General features: G+C 40.4%; 3 protein-coding genes across 7 annotated transcripts; 2 read left to right on the top strand and 1 right to left on the bottom strand.

Annotated features, from left to right (window-relative positions):
• Nucleotides 1-245: 245 nt before the first annotated feature.
• Nucleotides 246-3564, bottom strand: mcts1 (MCTS1 re-initiation and release factor). The gene is made up of 6 exons (XM_053428513.1): nucleotides 3367-3564; nucleotides 2073-2225; nucleotides 1875-1972; nucleotides 1658-1791; nucleotides 908-975; nucleotides 246-816 (listed from the first exon to the last, which is right to left on the bottom strand). Exons 1-6 carry the CDS (start codon nucleotides 3375-3377, stop codon nucleotides 735-737), a joined length of 546 nt encoding a protein of 181 aa, XP_053284488.1. The 5' UTR covers nucleotides 3378-3564; the 3' UTR covers nucleotides 246-734.
• A 1012-nt stretch (nucleotides 3565-4576) lies between these two features.
• On the top strand, nucleotides 4577-15158 carry cul4b (cullin 4B). 2 transcript variants are annotated; one of them, XM_053428504.1, is made up of 21 exons: nucleotides 4577-5498; nucleotides 6971-7086; nucleotides 7159-7262; nucleotides 7364-7433; nucleotides 8033-8106; nucleotides 8212-8374; nucleotides 8571-8660; nucleotides 9359-9441; nucleotides 9534-9601; nucleotides 9748-9866; nucleotides 9983-10175; nucleotides 10279-10383; nucleotides 10472-10582; nucleotides 10699-10784; nucleotides 11039-11071; nucleotides 12401-12508; nucleotides 12620-12733; nucleotides 12838-12943; nucleotides 13048-13220; nucleotides 13310-13462; nucleotides 14080-15158. In XM_053428504.1, the coding sequence occupies exons 1-21, from the start codon at nucleotides 5030-5032 to the stop codon at nucleotides 14173-14175; spliced, it is 2634 nt and encodes an 877-aa protein (XP_053284479.1). In that variant the 5' UTR covers nucleotides 4577-5029; the 3' UTR covers nucleotides 14176-15158. The 2 variants fall into 2 exon arrangements, with proteins under 2 accessions (XP_053284479.1, XP_053284481.1); XM_053428506.1 differs by lacking the exon at nucleotides 11039-11071.
• A 208-nt stretch (nucleotides 15159-15366) lies between these two features.
• lamp2 (lysosomal-associated membrane protein 2) lies at nucleotides 15367-23816 on the top strand. Of its 4 annotated transcripts, XM_053428510.1 has the most exons (11): nucleotides 15367-15543; nucleotides 17682-17794; nucleotides 18375-18585; nucleotides 18668-18829; nucleotides 18926-19007; nucleotides 19038-19078; nucleotides 19157-19359; nucleotides 19482-19601; nucleotides 19755-19809; nucleotides 19904-20074; nucleotides 21014-23816. In XM_053428510.1, the coding sequence occupies exons 1-11, from the start codon at nucleotides 15498-15500 to the stop codon at nucleotides 21151-21153; spliced, it is 1344 nt and encodes a 447-aa protein (XP_053284485.1). In that variant the 5' UTR covers nucleotides 15367-15497; the 3' UTR covers nucleotides 21154-23816. The 4 variants fall into 4 exon arrangements, with proteins under 4 accessions (XP_053284485.1, XP_053284484.1, XP_053284483.1 ...); XM_053428509.1 differs by having other exon boundaries at nucleotides 18926-19078; XM_053428508.1 differs by having other exon boundaries at nucleotides 19038-19359.
• The last annotated feature ends 51 nt before the right edge of the window (nucleotides 23817-23867 follow it).

Genomic DNA, 23867 nt, shown 5'->3' on the forward strand with positions numbered 1-23867 from the left:
GTTATTTCCTCACACTTACTCTATGGAAGTGTTTTAATCGCAGGTTTTATTGAGGCCGTATTCAAATTTGGATGTTTAATTACGTCAACGGTTAATAACTACTGACTGAGGGATCATTTACATAACCCTCATTGATATAAACGGTTGAAGGAGTAAATATTATAAACATGTCTAGAATAAAACAGCAGTTTAACAAGCTACAACTGCTCTAAAACTAACAAAGATAAATCAAAACAACTTTAACATTATTTTAGGTTTTGTATTTGGACAATTGTATTTCCCTCCAGTAGTGAATGTTTCTTATTAATTGGCGAATGAGTTAAAAGAGCAGATCAGCCGCTTTAAGCTGTCAGTCATTGTGTAACTTGACGAAAGAGCAGAATAACCAGTCTAACAAAAAAAGAATTCCATCGCCAATTCCATAACAAACGCTCTCATGTTGGCAATGTAAATAATGTAAATAAAATAGTAGACTTGTCCTGTGTATTGCTAGAGTCGGAATTGAAAATCACAGGCAACACAGTAACATGAGCATCTTTAATTGGATCCAATGCAAAAAAAAGAAGATCTTTCTCTTATTTGTGCATAGTGGCGATTTGATTCAGAGCCTCCAGCAGGTTACACGGCTAAGTCCAAAGGTGTAAACAGTTGACTGGCAGCTCATGCCCCACTGTCAAGAGCGTCATGGTGTCCAGGGGAGGGGAGGGAGGGAGGGCTTGTGTGTGTCGATGTCATCATTTATACGTCTTCATGTGCCACAGTCCATCATTCAGATAGTGAACGTTCTCAATTCCGATTCCCTTGTTGACTTTTTCTCTACAAATATGGATAAAAACACAGATTCAGATTGTGTATCACAATAGCAGCAAAGTAAATATTGAGTAAATATTAAATACTTAAGTCTTACATGCTTTCTGCAGACATCTTCATAACGCCAACACAAAGTGCATGTTGCTTACCCTCAGCCATTATGGCCTGCGTCCACTCGTTAAAGAAAAACTTTAAATTTAGTTGGTTGTCACAGTATCGAGTCAATGCAAACGTGGTCACACATTTTAATATTGTACCAATGTGAAAGGAACCGATCAGAGTGAATGCGAGTGTGTAAGAGTGAAAGGGGAAAGAGTGCATGTACCAACAGTGGTACGCAGGCTCCCTCTAGTGGTACAGCAGAAGAGGCTGTGTGTTTCTCTGTGTGCACGCTGTTTCTTTTCCCTCAGGCTCCGGGATCATTAATAAGCTTCACGATTATTTTATTTAATCAACCACTCATGACGATGGATTTAACTTGGGACAAACGTGATTTCCAGACTAGAGTTAAGTTGGAGGAGGCGGAGCGAGATTTGACAGAGCCAAGTTTACATCTATACACCGGTGTGTGAAAGTGTATAAGTGCCAGCTCCACACCTTTGTCCAGCGTGGCTGTGGCTGACAGTCAACATTAAATCATTTGTTTCTTATAAGGAATAAACCTTCATCTTGAATAGGTTAGGCCTACACTACTGTATTTTAACGTTGGTCATATCTTTAGTACATGGAGAGCCTAATATTTTCTGAAGTGGTACATGGTGTAAAGGGTTTGAGGGGTTACTGAGTAGTTGCCCTATTGGAGTTCAGGCTTTGCCCATGATTTGCAGCATCATGTACCAAAGGATACAACTACTGTCGTGGCTTCAGAAGGGTAGAGCTGCGCGCCTGGTGACGTCAACCCAGGGCACATGATGTTGGCACCACTTAAGACAAATTTAATGGCTCCTTTGTCTACTTGCTGGTGAGGGAGAATGAAGGGATCTATGAAATGAAAAAGGAGTTAGTGATAAGTGGGAGAATATTATAATGTAAACAGTTAACAAGCTGGCATTTGAAGAATTTACATTTATGCAACAGTCTGAGGGTCGGATAGAATGGTCCATCTCTCTGTCTGAAGAAAAGCAGCTCTCCATTCACTGTCAGGATTTCAATGTGCTCATGGCTGGAAGAGAAAAAAATAAAGAAATCTACATCACTCACTGTCAAAAAAATTAAAAAGATATCCCGTATGAAACACAGATGAGAAAAACGATAAGTCGTACCATCTCACTATTTTCACTGGGTCCTTTTTGGGCATTATGTGATTGAGCCATGACTCGATATCAGGAAACAGGTTCAACAGCTGCTTTTTGATATCTTTAATCACTGACGTTTTCAGCTGGATGCAGTTCGACACATTCTCCTTCTCATCAAATCTGAAACAAAAGGACAAGACATGTGAGGTAACGGCCATGACATGCGTGAGATGCAGGTGAGAGCTGCAGAAAAATTGACTTTTACAAAAAGATGACTTTGCCCGGCGAATTTTGTTGTATTGCGGATTTTGGAGAAACAATTCTATATTTTGGAATCCTGATTTTTTTAAAAGAGGAAAACTGATCAAGCTCTGTATGGTGTAATATAAGTCAACATACATTGCCAAACCAAATACATAGATCAGAAGCATAATCATTTCACAATGATTCAACAGTGTATTAAATACAATGTTGAAATAATTCAAATGAGGATGTTTAAAGCCAATATCAACACCTGAAAACACTGAGGAGGTTGGGGGTTTACTCTTTTTATCTATAAAGATTATTTTGGCATTCCACTGAATTCAAGTGACGACTACAGCAACTGATCATTTTGGATTTTACATTAAATAAAAGTTGATAAGCTTGCAGTATTTTTGTGCATTGATGCATATTAGCGCATCAGCAAAGCTCTTAGGTGATTTGGGGAAAATATTATAATACCTATAATACTTAAGAATAGTACGAGATAACAACGTATACACTAAAACAGCATCCTTTGGGACAAATGAGGCTCCATGATTGAAGACTTTTTACTGCAAAAAAAGTGAATTTGCTGATAGAGCTATTACAGAGTTGAATACAAAACTTGAACTTGAGGGATGTTTCAAACTATGGCTGTGATACTTCTCTTTGGGTAAAAGCTCTAAATTCTTCACTACCACTGTAATGTAACGAGTAGCTTCTTACAGGAAGTGACGAGGAGTTTCAGTCAGTGATCATGAATTTAAGGAGCTACGTGAAACTCCGCTGGTGTACTAAGGTTTATGTTTGTTTCCTGTTGTCTTTGGATGATACGACATAATTCTGATTATATGATACAAGTCGTTGCTGAATGACACATAAACATTCAGTTTCTTATCTGCTTCACATCAAATACAACAACAGAGGATTTCACCAAATATGACTATTCATGTCCACCTGTCTGATCGACTTCAGTCAAAATCTAAATCAGGCTAAAACACGACTTCTGATCAGTTAGCATTAGCCACCTAGCTGCGGCTAGCTAACGCTATAAAGGTGGAAATAATCAACAACGTACTTTTTAAACATCCTCGTTCTTCAGCGTGGCCGTTTCCCTCAAAGGTGAAAAAGCTGGTCCGCGCGAACTGTGTCAGACTGAACGCGATAAACCCAGGTAAACACAGAAAGTGAACGTCCTCCACTCAGAAGCGCTACAGCAGATCCACGCCTGTTCAACGGACACGGGCCAGCAACTCTCTGACGCTTGCGTCATTTTACGACAGTTTGTGGCTTGACACGGCAGATCCAAACATTCAGGTCCTGATGATAAAGTAAAACAGAAAATTAAAGTCGATTATAATTCACATTGCACAGCCTCTTAGGCAATGTTAACGTTTCAATTTACAATTTTATTTTTATAATTTTTTTACGTAACTTTATTTGGGAACGTACAGCCAAGGGTAAAGTTAGAAGTAGAATAATAAACATTAAATAAAATGTGTACTTATAGATATAGAAAAATTAAAAAATACGTCACAAAGCTCAAACATATTCAAAGGTATTTTAGTTGCTTTTGTGATTGTGAGGTGTATTGTTGTTATTAAATTCTCGACTATGACACAAACTGATAGTTAAGTATTTTAATAAGCTAACCGGGGAAATCCTTTTTTTTTAGCGGTACATAGTCAAATGACTTAGACAAGAGAAATTGTGAAAGTATAAAATAGAATAAGTATGCCATTTTTTTTAAATAGAAATACAGAGAATATGTACATAATATACACCTTCAACGGCAGATGTAAACGGTATTTGTCGAGACACATACTCGGGTAAAGTACACTAGATATATATTTACATTTGTATAATTTCACTAAATATACTATATCACATAAGTTAATAGTTATATCACATTTACTATATAGTTATACGTATATAATAAATGTATGAATGTATATATACAAAGTGACAATATACTACAGTTTACAAAATAGAATTAATCAAAATAAAAAAACTGTGTAACATTGACGTGTGTTTGTGTATTATATATTTTATTAACTTTTAATTGTTTGTGTGTATTTTAAAAGTTATGTTAAGTGTTTTTGATCCCTGTTAAATGTGTTAAACAATTACAATTTGTAAATGTTGCTATTACTGTTATTATTATGTTTAGCGCGATGGTAAATTCACAGTCAGCAAAACGTTGTTGTAGCGCCATCTAGTGTCCAGAGCAGGTACAGCACAGCGGTCGGTTAAAAAAAAAACATGCTTGAGCAAAAAGTACTTTTGTACAAAGTACTTCCGGTGAGGTCACAGAGCAGCTTCTAATGAGCCCTCTCTCCTCGTGTTTACTTGCGGGTGTTTCACAGTAATCTGCGGGTATCTGTCTGCGGTGGCTTCGCTTAATGTGTCAACAAGAAGAATAAGAGTTAAACGGCCGCTCGAGCTGAAAGCGCTCCCACTGAACGAGTCCACAACGCGGCGAGAGCACAGAGGCGAGAAGAGGAAGCAGTAGCCGACCATCTTTCTTCTGCTGCAAGCAATAACAAGAAAGAGACGGAGCTAGCTCCAAGTGGAGCTGAGGACTTTCCTGTCTCGTCTCATCCAGGCTCACGAGTCAACCGTCCCCGGGCTGCGGTGCTTTCACGCTCCCGGACCCCGAGCTCCTCTTCCTCCCTCCGGCGAGCCTGGAAGTTTCGGATCCAAGAAGACTGGCTGCTAAGAATCAGAATTCCCGTTTTTTCATGTTTCCAACAGGTTTATCTTCCCCTGATCCCCCACCACCGCCAACCCAGGAGGCAAGACCCGCGGCCGCCGGTGTCAGGGCGGACAGCGGCAACATCACATCCCCGAAGAAGAGGAAAATAAACGGCTCCGAGAGGGAGGAGGCTGCGGACTCCATCTCCCCTTCTCCTCCGAAGACCCTGAATTCCTCCTCATCCGCCTGCTGCTCTCCCACCGCGCTGCACATCCAGAAGAAGTTGAGGTTTGAGGATTCAGTGGATTTCATTGGACTGGATGTGAAAATGGCTGAGGAGGCTGCTGCTGCTGCCGCCGCCGCCGCTTCATGCTCCAATAACAAAAGCAAAGCCGGGTTCCTGCCGGGTGGAGCGGGGCACCACGCGAACGGACTGACCAAAAGCACCGGCTCCGGCACCTTCTCCAACAGTAAACCCGGTGCTGCCAAGAAACTAGTCATCAAGAACTTCAAAGGTAGCAGATCCACTGTGGATGATGGGACTCAGTCCCCCAAACAACTGTTTACAAGTGAAACTATCTCCCACCACAAGTGTCAAATCTGGATATTGGACATGATAGTTGGTTGGTGGTAACCTTTTAAAGGTTGATTTCTAAATATGATTGATTTGGAGAACCTAGAGGAGTGGATCAATCCCCAGTGGAACTTAGAAATAGGGCCGGGCAATACAACAATTCCAAAATTTTGTGCAATATGATTTTCATCCTTACCAATATAACAAAGGCTCAGTGATATATTTCTTATGCCTAATTGTGCAAACAGTGAGGAGGTGTAATGTATATTAATGAAACGATGAGCAGTTTCTCAAGGGGTTTGTCATTCTCTGCTCATAAAGAATCATTTATATTCACAGCCATCACTCGGGGACATAGATCAGGCTTAAAACAAAATTATCGATAGAGGCTCATGTGACATTTTTATCTTTGTATTTTTTTGACCCTATCATCCAGCCCTCCTGTGATATATGGTTGCAACTAAGTTATACTCATTGCCTGTTATTTTCTCAATCATTTAGAAGTCAGATGCATGTTATAATTTCTCACAGTCCGAGGGGATTTTGCCCACAAGCAGTCTACGGTGGTTAACTATCATTTGATTATTAGAATAGCTTCCCATTGATTTCCTGACAGGTTTCTGATCATTGCATATCGCACGAGGTCATGAATATGTCCAAAAATATAGATCTAACTAGGTTACACATATTTCTGATCAGTCAGTTTGGTATCTATGCTGTGACATACATTTTTGGACTATTTGGACTTTCACAACATTTATAGACTTACACTGCAGCTAACTATTATGAGCTGTCACTAAGTACTTTCATTATAAATGAACAAGCAGTAAGGAAGAGGCCATGACACATGCTTCTCTGTCCTTGCTTGTCATTATAACATTTAAATTTGAAAAAAGTTTAAAAAAAATATGTGCAGAAAATTGTCATTGAAATGTCTATTAAAATTCCTTTTAAATCATGGTATATACAGTTACTAAAAATCCAGGCGATAATACTGTGCAACATACAGACTTAAACTATTTATAAGTTGGAAAAAAAGTATACAAAAGAGCATGTTTAGGCTAATCCAGTAAAATTGATACTTAAAAACACAGTTGCATTCTCCCCGATTTTGCAAAATGGCCTGAGCGGTCTAATGCAAGAAATGGCTGCATGTTATTGACAAATTCATATTATCTTGCGTTAAAAATAACTAAAAATAATCATTCCCTGTACATTCGCCCTAAATGCAAAAGTCTGACTTTTTGTCAACATCACTCCTCTTCTACTTCAAATAGAAACGCATCTAAGAATAGCTCCACTGACACTGGGGACACAGCGTGAAAGGTTCATGGACGTCCACTGTGAGATGTTCGAGGCCTGCAGGAGTCGACAGCGTCACTTGAACATTTTGTGTTTGGTTGTTTCTCTCAGAAAAACCCAAGTTGCCGGAGAACTACACGCAGGAGACCTGGCAGAAGCTGAAGGAGGCGGTGGAGGCCATACAGAACAGCACTTCAATCAAGTACAACCTAGAGGAGCTCTACCAGGTATTTGTGCAGCACGCCTCGTCTGTGGATCGTGTTCGTATCTTTCACTGACGTATTTTCTTGTCCTCTCAGGCGGTGGAGAACCTGTGCTCCCATAAGATTTCTGCCAAGCTTTACAAACAGCTGAGGGCCGTGTGTGAAGACCACATCAAGGCACAGATCGAACAGTTCAGAGAATATCCTTTACCCACTCAGTCACTGAGTCTCATCAGGTGTTTACTTATTTTGGTCAACTGTTGAACATTCACGAGATCTTTTGCCTTAACCTCGCTCTCACGGATTCCCTGGACAGCGTGCTGTTCCTCAAGAAAATCGACAAGTGCTGGCAAGATCACTGCAGACAAATGGTGAGTTGTTTAACCTCAGTAAGTCGAGTGGTGGTTCGTAGCCGTGTCCTTTAAATGTCAGTTAACATAACGTCACTTTCCATGAAGTTTTCTTTGTGGCTTAGTTTTCATGTTTAAAGGGGTATTCCAAAGATTTAGCGTTACACTATGAGAGACACGATGAGGGAACGGTCAAAGTAAAAGTAGCAGGAGCCGAGTTATTCCTCTTTTTTTGAACATGCTCAGTCGGGTCGGTCATTAGCTCCTCCCTGCCTGGTGAATAGACAACTTCACCAGGCTGGATGTTGATGAGCCAATGACGTTCTGTTTGTGATGCATTTAGGAATATCCCAGCCACATCTGCCCGACACATTAAACAGTGGGACTGAGTATAAACCCGAGGTGACTGCTCCTGTTTGTAACTCGGCCTGGCTGTTAAATAAGTTAAGTTTTTTTTCTCTAAAAGCTCCTAAACGAGAGCATTTCTCCCTGTGACATGTAAACTGAGCTTGATATGTTAAACCTGTGGAGTACCCCTTTAAATTAAACAAGAAGATGTCAAAAGAAAGAATGTCAGTGGTGTTTCCTGCCTATTTTGAACGTTTGTCATTGTTTCACAGATCATGATTAGGAGTATATTTTTGTTTTTGGACCGCACCTATGTTTTACAAAACTCTATGCTGCCATCAATCTGGTGAGTGAGTGAGTGAGTGAGGGATCCCTGGTGTCAATTCTTGTGTAATAGTAGGAGTCAGATTTCTGTCAAAGTGGGTGTTGAACAGGCTCATGTGCTCCACAGGGACATGGGTCTGGAGCTGTTCAGGTTCTACATCATCAGTGATCTGAAGGTCCAGAGTAAAACCATCGACGGGATTCTGCGGCTCATTGAGAGGGAGCGAAACGGAGAGGCGATAGACCGGAGTCTGCTGAGGAGCCTGCTGAGCATGCTCTCTGACCTGCAGGTAACTGACAGACACATTATTATCCCAACTAGGATTCAGACGTTAGTTAATGAATCTGTTAGATCACTTGGATTTCCTCTTTGTCCAGTAGAAAAGTGAGTGGCAGCTGTGTTGTTGGTGGTGATCCCCTGTGTACTGTGTCAGTTTTCTGTTGAATAATGGATTTAAAGAAACATGTTCTTTTTGTCGTTGACAGATTTATCAAGACTCCTTTGAGCAGCGCTTTTTGGAAGAAACTAATCGCCTGTACTCTGCAGAGGGACAGAGGCTGATGCAGGAGCGAGAGGTGATTTATGTGTTTCTGATGCTCTGCAACAGTTTGGTTTTAGCTGGTCAGGAAAAAAAATACTTATTTCAGTCCCAACTTGGTCAAATTTAGACAACTATTCTAATAAATGATTAATCTAATCACGCAAACACACCAACCATTTTCTAGTTTCAGGCTGTCAAACATGATGTGAAGCATTCCTTTGTTGTTACTGTTTGTAAACTTAATTTATTTTGGATTAAGGCTGGTAGACAAATAAAACAAGCCAAGTTGGTCTTAACTGTTCATATTGGGCTCTGGGTAATTGTAATGTAAATTTAAGTTTTTTTCTGACATTTAAAGGTCAAAGGTTAGTTGGATACAAATTTATGATATTTCCAGTCTAGCTACACTGGAATTAAAAGGCATAAAAACAACAGAAACAACTTCCATCCTTTTGGAAATGTATTAGTTCATAATGTTCGGTTTATTTTTAAACTATTTTAGTGAGAAGCTTCGATTAATGCTATTATTAATAATATTATTAATATTTAAGCTTATATGGATTGGCTATATTTCGATTGATGCTATATAGATGTACTGGTTCCAAAGTGCTTGACAATAAACAAGACAACAAATCAATAAAGAAATACTCAAGACCTGTAATATTATACTGAATGTGGTCACAATATGTGGACATTGTGAAACTCCCCTGCTTCCCCCCCTTTGTTTCGTAGGTACCAGAATATCTCCATCATGTCAACAAACGCCTGGAGGAAGAGGCCGACAGAGTCATCACATATCTGGACCAGAGCACGCAGTGAGTGTTAGACCTTAGTTTTCAGTTTGAAGTCTAACACTGTCCGACAGAGTTTCATTTGTAACCTGAATGAGTTTTTCCTCCCTCCCCAGAAAACCACTCATTGCTACTGTGGAGAAGCAGTTGCTGGGGGAACATCTCAGTGCAACTCTGCAGAAAGGTGCACAACAATAAATGCATGGGTGACATTGCAGTGGTCATTGAATGTCGAAGATGTTGAAATATCATACTGGGAGCACATACTGGGATTTGAGAGTGTCAAAGCTGCTGGAGGTCTGACCTATTTCTATTGTTGCAAACTTCCAGGGCTGACTCATCTGCTGGATGAGAACAGAATTCAGGATCTGTCGCTTCTCTATCAGCTCTTTAGTCGGGTGCGAGGTGGAGTTCAGGTCCTGCTGCAACACTGGATAGAGTACATAAAGGTACGGCAGCATCAGCAGTGATAAAAGACTGTGGCTAATTGAGAATGAAGGTGCTGAGCTGATGAGGAGTCATTTCACACTTTCTTTTCTCTAATTTCTTAAAATTCAACATGTAGGCTTTCGGAAGCACAATCGTAATCAATCCCGAAAAAGACAAAACCATGGTGCAGGAGCTGCTCGACTTCAAGGACAAGGTGGATCACATCATCGACATCTGCTTCATGAAGAACGAGAAGTTTGTCAACGCCATGAAGGAGGCGTTCGAAACATTCATCAACAAACGGCCAAATAAACCAGCAGAGCTCATAGGTCAGTAACTAGCTTGTAACTAAAATGATGAAATTATAATGATCCTGATAGAACAATCATCTTTGAGAAATATCACAATCGATGAATGAATTTCTGTTTACAGCCAAACACGTGGATTCAAAGCTACGAGCAGGAAACAAAGAGGCAACAGACGAAGAGCTGGAGAAGATGCTGGATAAGATCATGATTATCTTTAGATTCATCTACGGTAATATTCACCGTCATATTTGTTTCACTCTTGTTATTATACTTACTCTGTGGATGTTTTTTCACTTATTGATGTATTGTCATTGTAGGAAAAGATGTGTTCGAGGCCTTTTACAAAAAGGATCTGGCCAAGAGGTTACTGGTTGGGAAAAGTGCTTCTGTTGATGCTGAAAAATCAATGTTGTCAAAGCTCAAACATGGTTGGTTTAATTTATCACTTTTGAATATAAGCAAACACATGAAATGAGAAGCAACATGACAAAATGAACGAATCTCTGGATCTACATTAACTGGTGAATTTGTGGTATTTCCTCAGAGTGTGGAGCAGCGTTCACCAGCAAACTGGAGGGGATGTTCAAGGATATGGAGCTTTCGAAAGACATAATGGTTCAGTTCAAACAGGTAAGCACAACAAACGTGAGCTATAACTAAAACAATATTACATACTTGATGATTATGACAGTGAGACTATGTTTCTGTCCATCCTCCTCATTCAGATGGGCAATGGAAATCCTTTGGTCAATCAAATACATGCTATAAAGTCTGCCACAAAATATTTCATGGAATTATCTGATAATCTGTTAATAATTGTTCTTTATCAATCACTTAATTATTGTCTTGTTTCGTCAACTGAACTGTACGGGGAAAATTCTTAGAATGACGAAGCCGGAACTAGGAGAATGGTTAAGGTATTTTTGCTTCAATATTTACTTGAAATTAATATCAAAATTGGTTGTAACTGTTTTTCTGTCAATGGAAATAATCGATTAACGTAGCAGTTAGTGCTTGATTTATATTCGCTGCATTGCTTAAATCTATTATGCAAAACACCCAATGTGAAGACATGTGATTGAGCTTTTGAGGTTGTAGCCCCTACGTTGTGGAACGTTGCTAATGCTACCTACTGGAGCCATAAAACATTTATAAAGTGCGAACTGGGCTTTGAGTTTAATTTGACTCTTTTGACGCTGGTGTGTTTTATCAACATTATTAGGCAGCAGACACGATTCCGATAACCTGATGTTTAACCTTCATCTCGAACTTTAGCTTTCAAAACAAGTGTTATCCAATCGGCACGCTAACGGCTAAGCTAGCTGCCTGGCCAACACATTTTGGCACAGCAGTCTTTAAACGTTAGAGCTAGCTTGTCAGTTTATTTGTAATGTGTGGGTTGGATATAAAATGGAGGTTTGAATAAGATAAATAGCGAGTATATGGTTAAAACGTGGCTGTTTGTGTTAAACACGACCAGTCTGGTTGTCGCAGCTCTGCGTTGTTGGCGTAGGTAACAATTAGCAGCTAAGCTAGGTTAGCATAACATCTCAACTGGACTGCTCCTCCAGTAAGTTTTCAGGCCTGTGGAGCAAATACAAACATACCAGGGATGTGTCTATAACATTAAATACCACATATAGCAATGATACGCTTCTTTAATATCTCATTTCACCAGCAGTTAGCCGGAGTTTTAGTTATTCATGTGTATGAGCTCTGTCTCTTATGCACTTAACTCTGTATCGTTTCCTTGTATGTGTGTTTTCTGTTTTTTTGTTTGAACTTATGCAACCTGCTTTTGACTTTTTCCCGCCCTGTAAAGCACTTTGACTCCTCTCTGTGAAAGTGCTCTACAAATAAACTTACTTACAGCTGTTTCAGTTGAACTCCCCGGAGCTCATTCCTGACAGATCACTTTGTGACAGGAGCAGCACGATTGACATTCACCAGGATGAAAGATAAAATGAATGATCCTTCATTAACTTTTCAGACCTGTATAATTCATCCCTATGACATTATAAACCACTGTATTGATGTCTAAACAGCCTTCACACACACACACACACATGGACCTATCACTTAGAGCAGCCTTCCAGTATCACTGGAACCTGAACCGGTTTTCCCCAACCCAAACGCAGCCCATTGCATTTAACATCCTGCTGTTGTCCGCATTATGCAAATCCAAAGAACAACGTAGAAAGAATTGTTAGTTTGATATCACATGCCTTTCCTTTGTGTTTGTGCAGAATATGCAGTGCCAAAACATTCCTGGCAACATTGAGTTGACTGTCAACATCCTAACGATGGGCTACTGGCCCACCTATGTCCCAATGGAGGTGCACCTGCCTGCTGAGGTAGGTTTGCTGGGCAAATATTGAAATGTTTGTAACATGCCGTTTATATAACCTGACGTGCAATTAATATACCGAGTGTTGCTTCGTTACGCCTCTGTTATCTCTGTCCAGATGGTGCGACTGCAAGAGATCTTCAAGACCTTCTACCTGGGCAAACACAGCGGCAGGAAGCTGCAGTGGCAATCAACACTAGGCCATTGTGTCTTAAAAGCTGAATTTAAAGAGGTGGGGAACTCATTTCTGCGATCAGGTCGTGTAGAGTTTTGTGTTTCCTCGCTCGGTGTGTAGATACGAATGTTAATTGTTCTCTTTGACTTTTCTCACAAAAGGGCAGGAAGGAGTTGCAGGTTTCACTTTTCCAAACTCTTGTGCTAGTGATGTTTAATGAGGGAGAGGAGTTCACCCTGGAGGAGATCAAACTAGCAACAGGAATAGGTTTGTGTCATTACATCAAAGTTTGGTCAGCAGCACAGCGATGAGAAAAGGGCTGTCGAGTTCTCTTTATTTAAAACCACTGATGTGTGTCTGCTGGTTTACAGAGGACAGTGAACTGCGCCGGACACTGCAGTCACTTGCTTGTGGGAAAGCACGAGTCCTCACCAAAGTCCCCAAAAGCAAAGACATAGAAGACGGGGACAAGTTTTCCTGCAACGACGACTTCAGACACAAGCTCTTCAGGATCAAAATAAACCAGATCCAAATGAAAGAAACGGTACAGCTGTTATCTTACTGTAGATACCCAATTTCAATATCCTCACAGTGTTGGGGAATATATTTTAATTTGAGTGTGTTTAATCTCAGGTGGAGGAGCAAGCCAGCACCACAGAGAGGGTCTTTCAGGATCGTCAGTATCAGATTGATGCTGCGATTGTGCGGATCATGAAGATGAGGAAGACTCTGAGCCATAATCTCTTGATGTCAGAGGTGTACAACCAGCTCAAGTTCCCCGTCAAGGTGAGAAACACAACCCTGAATCTTTCTCTGGCATATTTGCCTTTTTATTAGAGAGCAATAGTAGAGAGATGATAGGAAAGGAAATAAAGTTCTCTGGCTGCACTCAACCCAAATCTGTTTTTAAAAATGATTGTAACTACAGTTTGTACTAAGTGGGATTTAAAAAAAAAAAGAGTTAAATAATATTATTATGGGGAAAAAGTGCTTTGTGGTGGACAATCAATTTGAGAACATAAATATGACAAATGTTTAAAAGTTCTATCAAACTATTTCATATTCAGCAGACAGAACAATACAATTATATATGTAGTTTTGCAACGAATAATCAATTATTCAAAATGTAGATATATATAGTTTTGTCTTAAACTAAGGGAAATTAATCTGACGTTTTTTCAAATTCCTTTTGTATTGCATCTTTTCATTCCATCAGTGTTTAAAATCCGACCTAGCTTGTACAAAATGGACTTAAATGTAGCAGGTTTCCATGAGAATTGCGATGACTAACATAGAACCTCTTTTTATTTTCTATTTTCTCACATGTATAAAAATAACCCAAAAATGTTGACATGTGCCTCATGTGTGAACTTCCGCCTCTTCCCTGTCATCTTCCCTTCCAGCCTGCTGACTTGAAGAAGAGGATAGAGTCTCTTATCGACAGGGACTATATGGAGCGTGACAAGGAGAACTCCAACCAGTACAACTATGTGGCTTAACGACAGAAAAGGGACATGAGAAAAATAAGAGATGCAGATGGATGGTCCAGTCGGGCTGCTCCAGTGGACGTTAACCATTATCATCTTCAACCTAGCGACCGACAAGTGAATGGATACTGCTCGCTCCACAGGATTTTTTTTGGTCAGGGGTCTTGTGATCCTGTGGACTGCATGCCCATTGAAAAGAGAATATTGTCCGTATTTCTCAGAGCCTCTGAGAGAGGTGGGCGACCGTGGACTGACAAAGAAGACACACAGATGATGTTCCATTTGCTCTTTTTTTCTTTTTCTTTTTTAACGGAGAGGGAAACTATTTATTTTCAAACTTAGATCCTCCTTTGTCCATAGTTTGAATCATTATGCTCTTTGTTACCAAGTCACTGTTTGGTCTTCTTGTTCACTCAATATCCCAAGCGAATGCTGACACACCTCTAAAGAGCCACGTGTTGGAGGGAAAGGATACAAAAATGTAACTCGCCGCTTGTTTCTTCAGCCAGTGTCAAATGTGAGACTATTGGACAAACATTAAGATTAGAGATTTGACCATTGGGAAATATCCGTGTCAAATCTATGACCCTGCTGCAAAGTTGTTCAAGGCCCCAACATTCAAAGCAGAGTCTGTGCCAAAAAAAAGAAAGAGAAGGAGCACTTCTTTTGTTACAACACATTTAAGTTCCTCGTCTGTTGTTTCTTTGTACTTGTTTGTACATAGTTCACAAAAATGAACAGTCAGCTGCTTTTTTAGGCTTTTGTTTAACCCCTTAGAAATGTCTATTAAAAGCACAAACCACCCCCCCCCCACCCCTCTCATATCACACACATATACAATTATTTTTCTTCTAAGTCTCCGTGTGGGGCTTATTTGCGTCAAAGTGGGACTGGATCACCTCGAGACAAGAGGATACATCTGATTGATGGGACTTGCCCATGTTTGTATGAGTCTGTTAGATTTATTGCTTCAGATTAAAACAACTGTTTCAATCGGGGGGTTTCTTTTATCCGTCATTGTTTTAAATGCATCTCATTGTCTTGGATGAAAACTGCATTTCTGTTAGTGTCAGGTTTTTATTTTATTTACTTCTATGTAGCCTTTTTAAAATGCACACGACCAGTGCAGCAGTGAGCTGCGCGGGGAGGGAGAGGAGCCCGTGCTCCACTCGCTTCCGTGTTTTGACGCTGCTCGCTGTCATGTGACACATTTCCTGGTACAGTCGGCAGCGGCTCTCCCACAGCTCACAACCCCGCAGACTGAGCGACCTGTCTGGGCATCTCTCTCTTCTCCTCTTCGGCGGACGACACTCCAAACAACCGCTCCGGCCACCATGGTCCGATTCGCTGCCTTTGTTTCGCTCCTCGCCGCCGGGATCGGTACGTACCACGACATGAATTCAGCTTTAAACCGGCTTCAAACAAGTGATAAAAAAAACATCTGATTCTGCGAAGTGACGTGATCAAACTTACGGGACTGGGGACTCCCTGACCCGGGCCTGGCGCAGCCGGGCTCCGGCTAACTGCTGGTGAAATGAGATATTAAAGAAGCGTATCATTGCTATATGTGGTATTTAATGTTATAGACACATCCCTGGTATGTTCGTATTTGCTCCACAGGCCTGAAAACTTACTGGAGGAGCAGTCCAGTTGAGATGTTATGCTAACCTAGCTTAGCTGCTAATTGTTACCTACGCCAACAACGCAGAGCTGCAAGAACCAGACTGGTCGTGTTTAACACAAACAGCCACGTTTTAACCATATACTCGCTATTTATCTTATTCAAACCTCCATTTTATAACCAACCCACACATTACAAATAAACTGACAAGCTAGCTCTAACGTTTAAAGACTGCTGTGCCAAAATGTGTTGGCCAGGCAGCTAGCTTAGCCGTTAGCGTGCCGATTGGATAACACTTGTTTTGAAAGCTAAAGTTCGAGATGAAGGTTAAACATCAGGTTATCGGAATCGTGTCTGCTGCCTAATAATGTTGATAAAACACACCAGCGTCAAAAGAGTCAAAGTAAACTCAAAGCCCAGTTCGCACTTTATAAAACGTTTTATGGCTCCAGTAGGTAGCATTAGCAACTTAGCGTTAGCATCCAATTGGTTGGATTGCTTTTAAGTAAGACAGCACAGTTTGAACAGATCACAGTTGAGCTAAAGCCATGTGGTGTGTTTAGTTATCTACGGTGACTTGCATAAAAGTTCATAAAATATGAATGTAGAATATTTAGCTCACTACGAACCAGATCAATTCTCAAATCAGCATTTTAAATTGGGGTTCGTTTTTTCTAAAATACTGATGTTGGGGTCGTTTTTCTAGAAGGTCCATATTGAAGGCAGGCAGGAGAATAAACCTCATAATGTGATGACATACATGTGATAGTGTCCTGCTACTGATCCGGGTTTTTGCACATGTAAACCTCATATCTTGTTTTTACAATCCTGAATGAAAGGGTTATGGTTAGAATTGTGGATACAGAGATCTCCTGGTTTCTAATGTTCTGTGTGTCCTGAATGTGACGAATACAGGTTAGGACTTAAAACCAGGATAGTAATGTGCAAGTAAACTGGATTTCAGCCCACATATGATCAATTACAGCAAAAATAAAGGGCTGCAACCACTTTAATTACCCTGTCATTTAATTTACTCCTGAAAGAGATGTCAACAAAAGTGATAAATGCTAGTCAAATCAACAATTGCACAGCGAATGTTACATTTGTCATTGGCAGAGTCGTTTCCTCTGCAAGTATGTCAACACCTCGTTATAATAATTAACCTCAGTTAGTTTCACTGACGCTCAACTGCAGGAAACAGACTTGAGGTTAGACACAAATACTGCTTGGTGAGGTGTAACTTGGTATCCCGGTCGGACACTTAAGTAAAATAGAGTCTTTAGTAGCCAGGTCACATTTTGTCAGCTGCTTTATAAGTTGATGACTCCTGGGGGCTGTGCTGTTTTGCAGTTGTGCCGTTGATGACTGTGGATATTTCAAACACCATATAGATACTGTGACTGGACTTTGACCACAGTCCTTTATTGTTGCATGGTTTCTCAGAGTCAGAGAAAAGACAAAATCTTAAATTGTGTCATCTGAAGATTTTACAGAAGTGTTGTGTTGTGTAACTTTTGGCCATGGGATGTTTATAGGTTTAGGAAATGCTCATATTTACACTTATGTGACAGGGAACCTTGTGTAGCTTTAGCTATTAAGTTTTGTGTGGAGTTTTATCATTTCACAGAAGGGAGTTTTTTTTTTTTTTTAACCTGTAATTAAGATTTCGTGCCAACATTTGTACCATTTGGAAAATTCACTAATCCAAGTCATATTTAAGTGCATGGTGTTGGCTAAGCAGATTTATCAATATCAGGAGGAAAATGGTACTATTGTCTTGCTGTTTATTTTGAGTTATTAATCTTCCATACTTGAACAGACAACTGGACTTCTTCCTTTTATATATATATATAATGATTATAGAAATCAATAGTGTAATTTCCCTTTTTCTTTTCAGTCCTCCAGCTGTCACATGGCGCTGAAGTGAATGTCACAGACAAAGCTGGCAAGCTCTGCCTCTATGCCAACCTCATGGTCAACTTCTCAGTCTCGTATGCAGCTGGAGAGAAGGTGAGTGTCTAGTCTTAATCACACTGATGGTGAGATGTCCCATCAGTGTGATGTTTTGGTGTATTTACATCAGCCTGCACGTTATCCTTTCAGTATGTATCAAAGTCGAGCAATGCAATTCGATCTTCTCAGGCCACCTCAACAACGTGACCGTCAGACAACTCTTGTGAAAGCAGATGTCCTCATGGCGAGGAGAAATACAGGGAGTCACGACCAAGCTAAAATGATTCTTGCTTATCAGCATTTTAGGTAGCCTGTTTTCCTGATGCATATCCTGCTATTGTTATGTCGATGGTTCTGGTGAAAGAAGGACACTGAAATGTTTGTAATTTTGAGAGTGATTATATTCGTAAAGTACTTAAGATGAACAAAAGAATAACTGAAATAACAGTTTGTGGTCCGAAGGCAAATATTTCTACATTAAGTATGATTATACTTAGCATCTGTAGGTCTGTCGCAGGCTCCCAAACTCTTAAGAGGTCGTTTTTCTTTTGAGATCCGCCAAGTCAGCTTTTTCACCAGTTAAACATTAAACTCGTATATTCCTGTTAATAAAGAATTCACTTTGCTCTCATTTCAGAAGGACACAGCTGAAATTGAACTTCCAAGTGCAGTCACAACCGATGGAAGTGAATGCGGCGCCACAAGCTCAACGCTGAAGCTTAATTTCGGAGACGGGCACTCCTGGAGTGTGAACTTCACCATGGATGGAAATATGTACCAGGCAGACTCCATCACCTTTTCCTACAACCTCAGTGACGCCATGGTCTTCCCTGGCTCTCGATCAAATGGTAGCTTCTACACCTATCAGTGCCAGCAAAAACAAAAGTGAATGAACGGTATTGAACTGACGCATGTTTGAATTTCTTCTAGAAACTGAATCCGTGACCGTGAAGTCTCAGATTACAAACGTGGGTTTGGATACCTGCTACTCCTGCAGCAGTAAAGATATGATACTTACTGATATGGTCAATATGACACTGTCCAGCATGCTCATACAGGCGTTTGTGAGTGAAGGCAACAAGAGTGAAATTAGTAAGTGCGGATGCAGCAACACATTTCATCACGGCTGTAATGTTTCTCTCCTGTTTGTGTTACTGATCTTATCTGGCTGTTATTTTCTTCGCACAGTCACATCTTGTAGTGCGGATTCACCCCCGACCTCTCCTCCCACAACATCTCCTCCCACAACATCTCCTCCCACAACATCTCCTCCCACAACATCTCCTCCCACAACATCTCTTCCCCCGACCACTCTTCCCCCGACCACTCTTCTCCCGACCACTCCTCCCCCGACCACTCCTCCCCCGACCACTCAGGGCACCAATGCAACCACCCCGGGCACCAATGCAACCACCCCAGCTCCTCCCCCGACCACTCAGGGCACCAATGCAACCACCCCAGCTCCTGTCACAAACGCCACTACCCCTGCCCCTCCTCCTACCCCCACCCCAACGCCCACCCTCCCTCCTCCCATTATTGGGAAGTACAGCCTCAACTCGGACAACAGCACCGTCTGCCTGTTGGCCACCTTTGGTCTGCGGATCGGTATCAAGCAAGGAGAGGTACTTTCAGAAACACAGAATGATCACACTGTGGTTATGGCCCTTATGTTTCCCAGGCCATACACAGATGTCCTCCCACACGCTCTGCTGAATTGAAGTTTTTCTCTTTCCTTCTTACACAGACGTATCAGGAGATGAACCTCGATGCCAACGAGACCAAGGCATCTGGATCATGTGGAGTCAACAGCAGCGAGCTGAAGTTGGTGTCAAGCACTATGACCATCATGTTGACCTTCATTAATGTAAGTCGTTGACAGTATCTTGTTAATATCCATTTGATAAAAACATGTGGTGCTTCTCTCTTTTCCTAACTACTTTCTGTCTTCAGGTTTAGATTTTCACTTCTTGAAAAATGAATTATTTCTGCTTCTAAACTTGTATTTTTCTTTTAACAGGACACAGCAAAGTTCCGCCTGCATGCCGTCAACTTCACCGCAAAGACGGGCTCTGGTAATTAGAAGAATCACATCTACCCACATTCATCAGGCACCATTGTGAGACACAAGTTTATGTTATTCTTAATATCTCTGTGTTTTGTTTAAAGGTGTGGACTTTAATGCGGTGAACACAAACCTGACTCTATGGGAGGCGGCCATCGGCAGCTCCTACATGTGCAACAAGGAGCAGAACTACACCATCACCAACCTGCTCAGCTTCTACACCTTCAACCTGCGAGTGCAGCCCTTTGGAATCACAAAGGGGGATTTCAATACAGGTAGGCTAATCTCCAAAATCCTCTCGTCCAATGAAAACTTATGGTGTTTTTTATATAGTACAAATCTTATCCTGTTAATGTTTCATCTGTCACATTCACCATTTCATACCTCTGAGACCGGTCAGTTCTCCATAGCATTAGGAGGGAAATCAGAGAAGAAGCCAGGTCTAGTTAACTGTCTTTTTTTCAAGCTCAGTTAGCTGAGGTAGCTGAGTCAGAGCTGACCATCATTACAACCCATCATTAACTGTGTGATAATGAAGGCTCACGTTATCCATTTCTGTTGCATTTCTTACATGTCAGAGAGAAACAAAAGAATACATTACCATTCTGATACAACTTGTACAATTCACCGTTCTTCTTCGTCAAGTTCACATTCAGTTTCTGGTTCGAATATGTTTGCCAGAAATACACCTTTATTACTTTTTGCCACGGTGTAGCCTACAGTAGCCGGAGAAACAGCATAAGTCGAGGTTCATGTGTTCTGATGAGCAAGTGAGAGCTGCGGCTGAGGGGTGGGTGGAGATAGAGACGTGGCTAATGTACATATTTATATATCCACAAATACCAAATAAAGCAAGGATGCAGAGTTTCTTTCACAAAATTAAACTTATCATTTTGAGCAACAAATGTTAGGGGTTAAATCAAAACAATGGGTAATGGTTTTGTTCTAGCTCACGAGTATCAAAAATGTATACTGGAGATATTTTTTATTTTGTTTAAAGCGACCAAATCAATTCATTTCTTAGTATTTGTAACACTACAAGGTTATAATTCTTGCTGTTCTACCTCATATCAACTTTATAAGCTTGACATATACCCCCCCTCGGGAATCTCTTCCTTAAATCCTCAGAAGAGAAAATACTATTATTAATTAGAGCTTCACTCTTGTCTGTTGTTGATCAGAAAATCACTGACTGACTCTCTCTCTATCTGCAGCCCATGAATGTTCATTGGATGACACCAGCATCTTAATCCCAATCATTGTTGGCGCGGCTCTGGCTGGCTTGATTCTCATTGTAGTGGTCGCTTACGTGATTGGTCGAAGAAAGACTTATGTCGGATATCAGACCCTTTAAATCACTCCTGAAATATCACGGGGCTCCCAAGCCTGGTCCTTGGGGGTTTTAAATTAAAATCTAAAATAAACAAAGTCTCATCAGGAAAAAACTCAGCAAAATTTAGTTTTACTGTCTCTTGATATTGAAGATATTAGACATGTGATGCTTTCAGAGCATTTTTGGAATTACAGTCACCTCAAGGGTCTTGTAACGGTGGAGGGTTTGGTGTAATTCTCAAGGACCAAACTTGTTTACCCCCAATTTTTATGTTCCTTTCTGTTGATGTCTGGATTTTTGTCTTTCTTTTTTTTTTTTTTGTTGTTGTGTTTTAATTTTTTGTTGATGAGCAAGTGCAAGACCCACCTCTCCAAATTTTAAACAATCACAGTCACATGAAAAGTGATTTTCAGTATGCAGTATATAGAAGGGATTCCGGTACCTTCGCACTTCTACATTAAAAAAAAGTCCCTGAACATAAATTTGTATTTTATTTTAGTAAAAGATTTGTGACAGTCTGTTGCAGTGGGATCCTGCACTTGCTCCGCAGACATTCCCCCTTTTGTTTGCATTTGCCATCATTTAATCTGTGTGTACATTTTAGTTTTTACTTCCTTTTTATGGTTTGACTTTTCATCCCCGTAAGTATTTAAATTGAGACACATAGGAATCATAATTTCACCTCAGATTTCATTTTGTTTGAGAACATTTCCTTCACAAAAAACTAAGGAAGATGGTCAAGTAGCTTTTTGTCTTTGTTCTATGAATTTCATTTGAAAGGACGAAGGTCTTCTTTCTTTGTTGCTAAAGGAAATATGCTTTAGCCCATGTTTGCCCTGCAGAGCAGGAGAAACATTGGAATAATTGTCCTGTTTTGTAAACATGTAAAATCAAAGTGTGAGTTGTTTTAACGTCTATGAACCCTTTTCATGGACGACATTAAACATAGATCAAGCAGTAAAAGTCCTGGTAGAACTTAGGACCCAACAGTGGCTCATTCACACACAAATGTCAAATGGATGGGATGAAGTTGTTGTTGTTATTAATCACACCTTTACTCTTCCTGCTAAACAATGACAACATGTCTGCTGTCAAAAAAGTCTGTTACATTTGCACATGTTGCAGCCAGAGAGTAAGTCTGAGAAGAAGGGTTAGCATTTTTCTTTTTTCTTTCTCTCGATATATTTTGGCATTAGGTTCAGAAAAAGGGATCGATAGTACTATTGTGTCACTTTCAGCACAGACAATTCTGTATATTTACATATAAATGCACTAAGACGCTCTTTACCTTTTGCTTTCTGTTGAGACTGTTGTAGCATTGTTTCACCTGTGTAGAGGCCTGAGCTCCAATGGCTGCCGCTGGACCAGGGGACGTTAAAGACCCTGAAAACTCTGTCAAATCTGAAGAATTACACCATTACTTATAAAAAATATTTTTGATTTTATGAAGAAGTTTACCAAAGGAATAGTTTTACAATCAGGCAACTTATTTGTTCTCTTCTGAAGAGTTTGATGAGAAGATTGAAGATGAAGCCAGGAGCTGTTAGCACAAAGACTGGAAATGGAGGGAAACAGCTAGCGTGGCTCTGACGAGTAGCTTCTTAGTGATAATGAATTCTCTTTCAAAGGAATTCGAAATGTGGAATTATTCCTGTATAATCTCAGCTCGTCTGCCTAGTCAAAACTGTGTGGGAGCAACTTGGACAAAAAGACCAAAGTCACCTCAAAATCTCAAATATTACTAAATCCAGAACGGTGCAGTGAAATCAATGATCTGATTTCATGTGACACAGACCGAATGGAGAATTTTTCTATTTTGGAGCCGGACGAACGCAGTGAGAAGGTGAAAATAGGTTTTCAGGGCCTTGGGAGTAAACAAGTCAGCGTAGGTTTCAGTGAAGCAGCGTCAGGGATGCAGGCACGCCCATGCACAAGTGTATCTGTAACGATAAAGAGTTTGAGTGGTAGTAGCTGCTTATTGTTGCTCTATTCTTGCATAGTGTCGTGTATTGTTTGACTCGTTGCAGCTCTTCATTCAGAGCCGGAGCAGAGCAGATGGTAACTGACGCTGAGGATGAAAATTAAGAGAAATGAGTTGGATCTTTAAGTTGCATTTGATATAGTCTTTCCCAGGACGTTGTGCGTGTGTACGAATAATTTTGCTGTAGGTATCAAACATGAGCTTTGACTTTCTGCTTGTGATTGTTGCTGTTGTGTGCATTTCCGCTTTGTGTAAACTCAATTGCCTTAATTATAAAGATGCTCTTGCAGCACCTGTATGAATGTTTAAAGGAATGTGTGTTCCTTGTTCTCAGTGAATCATCTAACCGGTTCTTCCATCAGGATCACTGTGCCTTTCTCAATAATGACTTTGCTTTTTTTTTTTCATTCATTAACTCATTGATGCTGTTGAGATTCTCACCCACTATGATTCGGCTCTTTTTATTTTATTCTTCCTCTCCACTGGGGGCATTGCACTCACATGTTCAGCAAAGGGAATTTGTGCTGCAAGAGCATCTTATTAAAGATCAATTCATGTGTTCTGTGGAAACAAAGTGACTGTTGATTTCATCTCCAATCCCTCTCGCTGTTAGCGCTAATAAATTTGATTTCAAATTGTGTGTCGGACTCAAGTGGAGCTTTTTAGCATTTTAAGATTTCTTGAAATAAAATTGTGTCCTTGACACTTGAGTGAATGTTTATTCATTTCTTCAAAATGGCTCAATGTTACTTCC

The sequence above is a fragment of the Pleuronectes platessa genome, chromosome 8 (assembly GCF_947347685.1).
Source record: "Pleuronectes platessa chromosome 8, fPlePla1.1, whole genome shotgun sequence".
In the NCBI taxonomy this organism is placed as follows: domain Eukaryota; kingdom Metazoa; phylum Chordata; class Actinopteri; order Pleuronectiformes; family Pleuronectidae; genus Pleuronectes; species Pleuronectes platessa.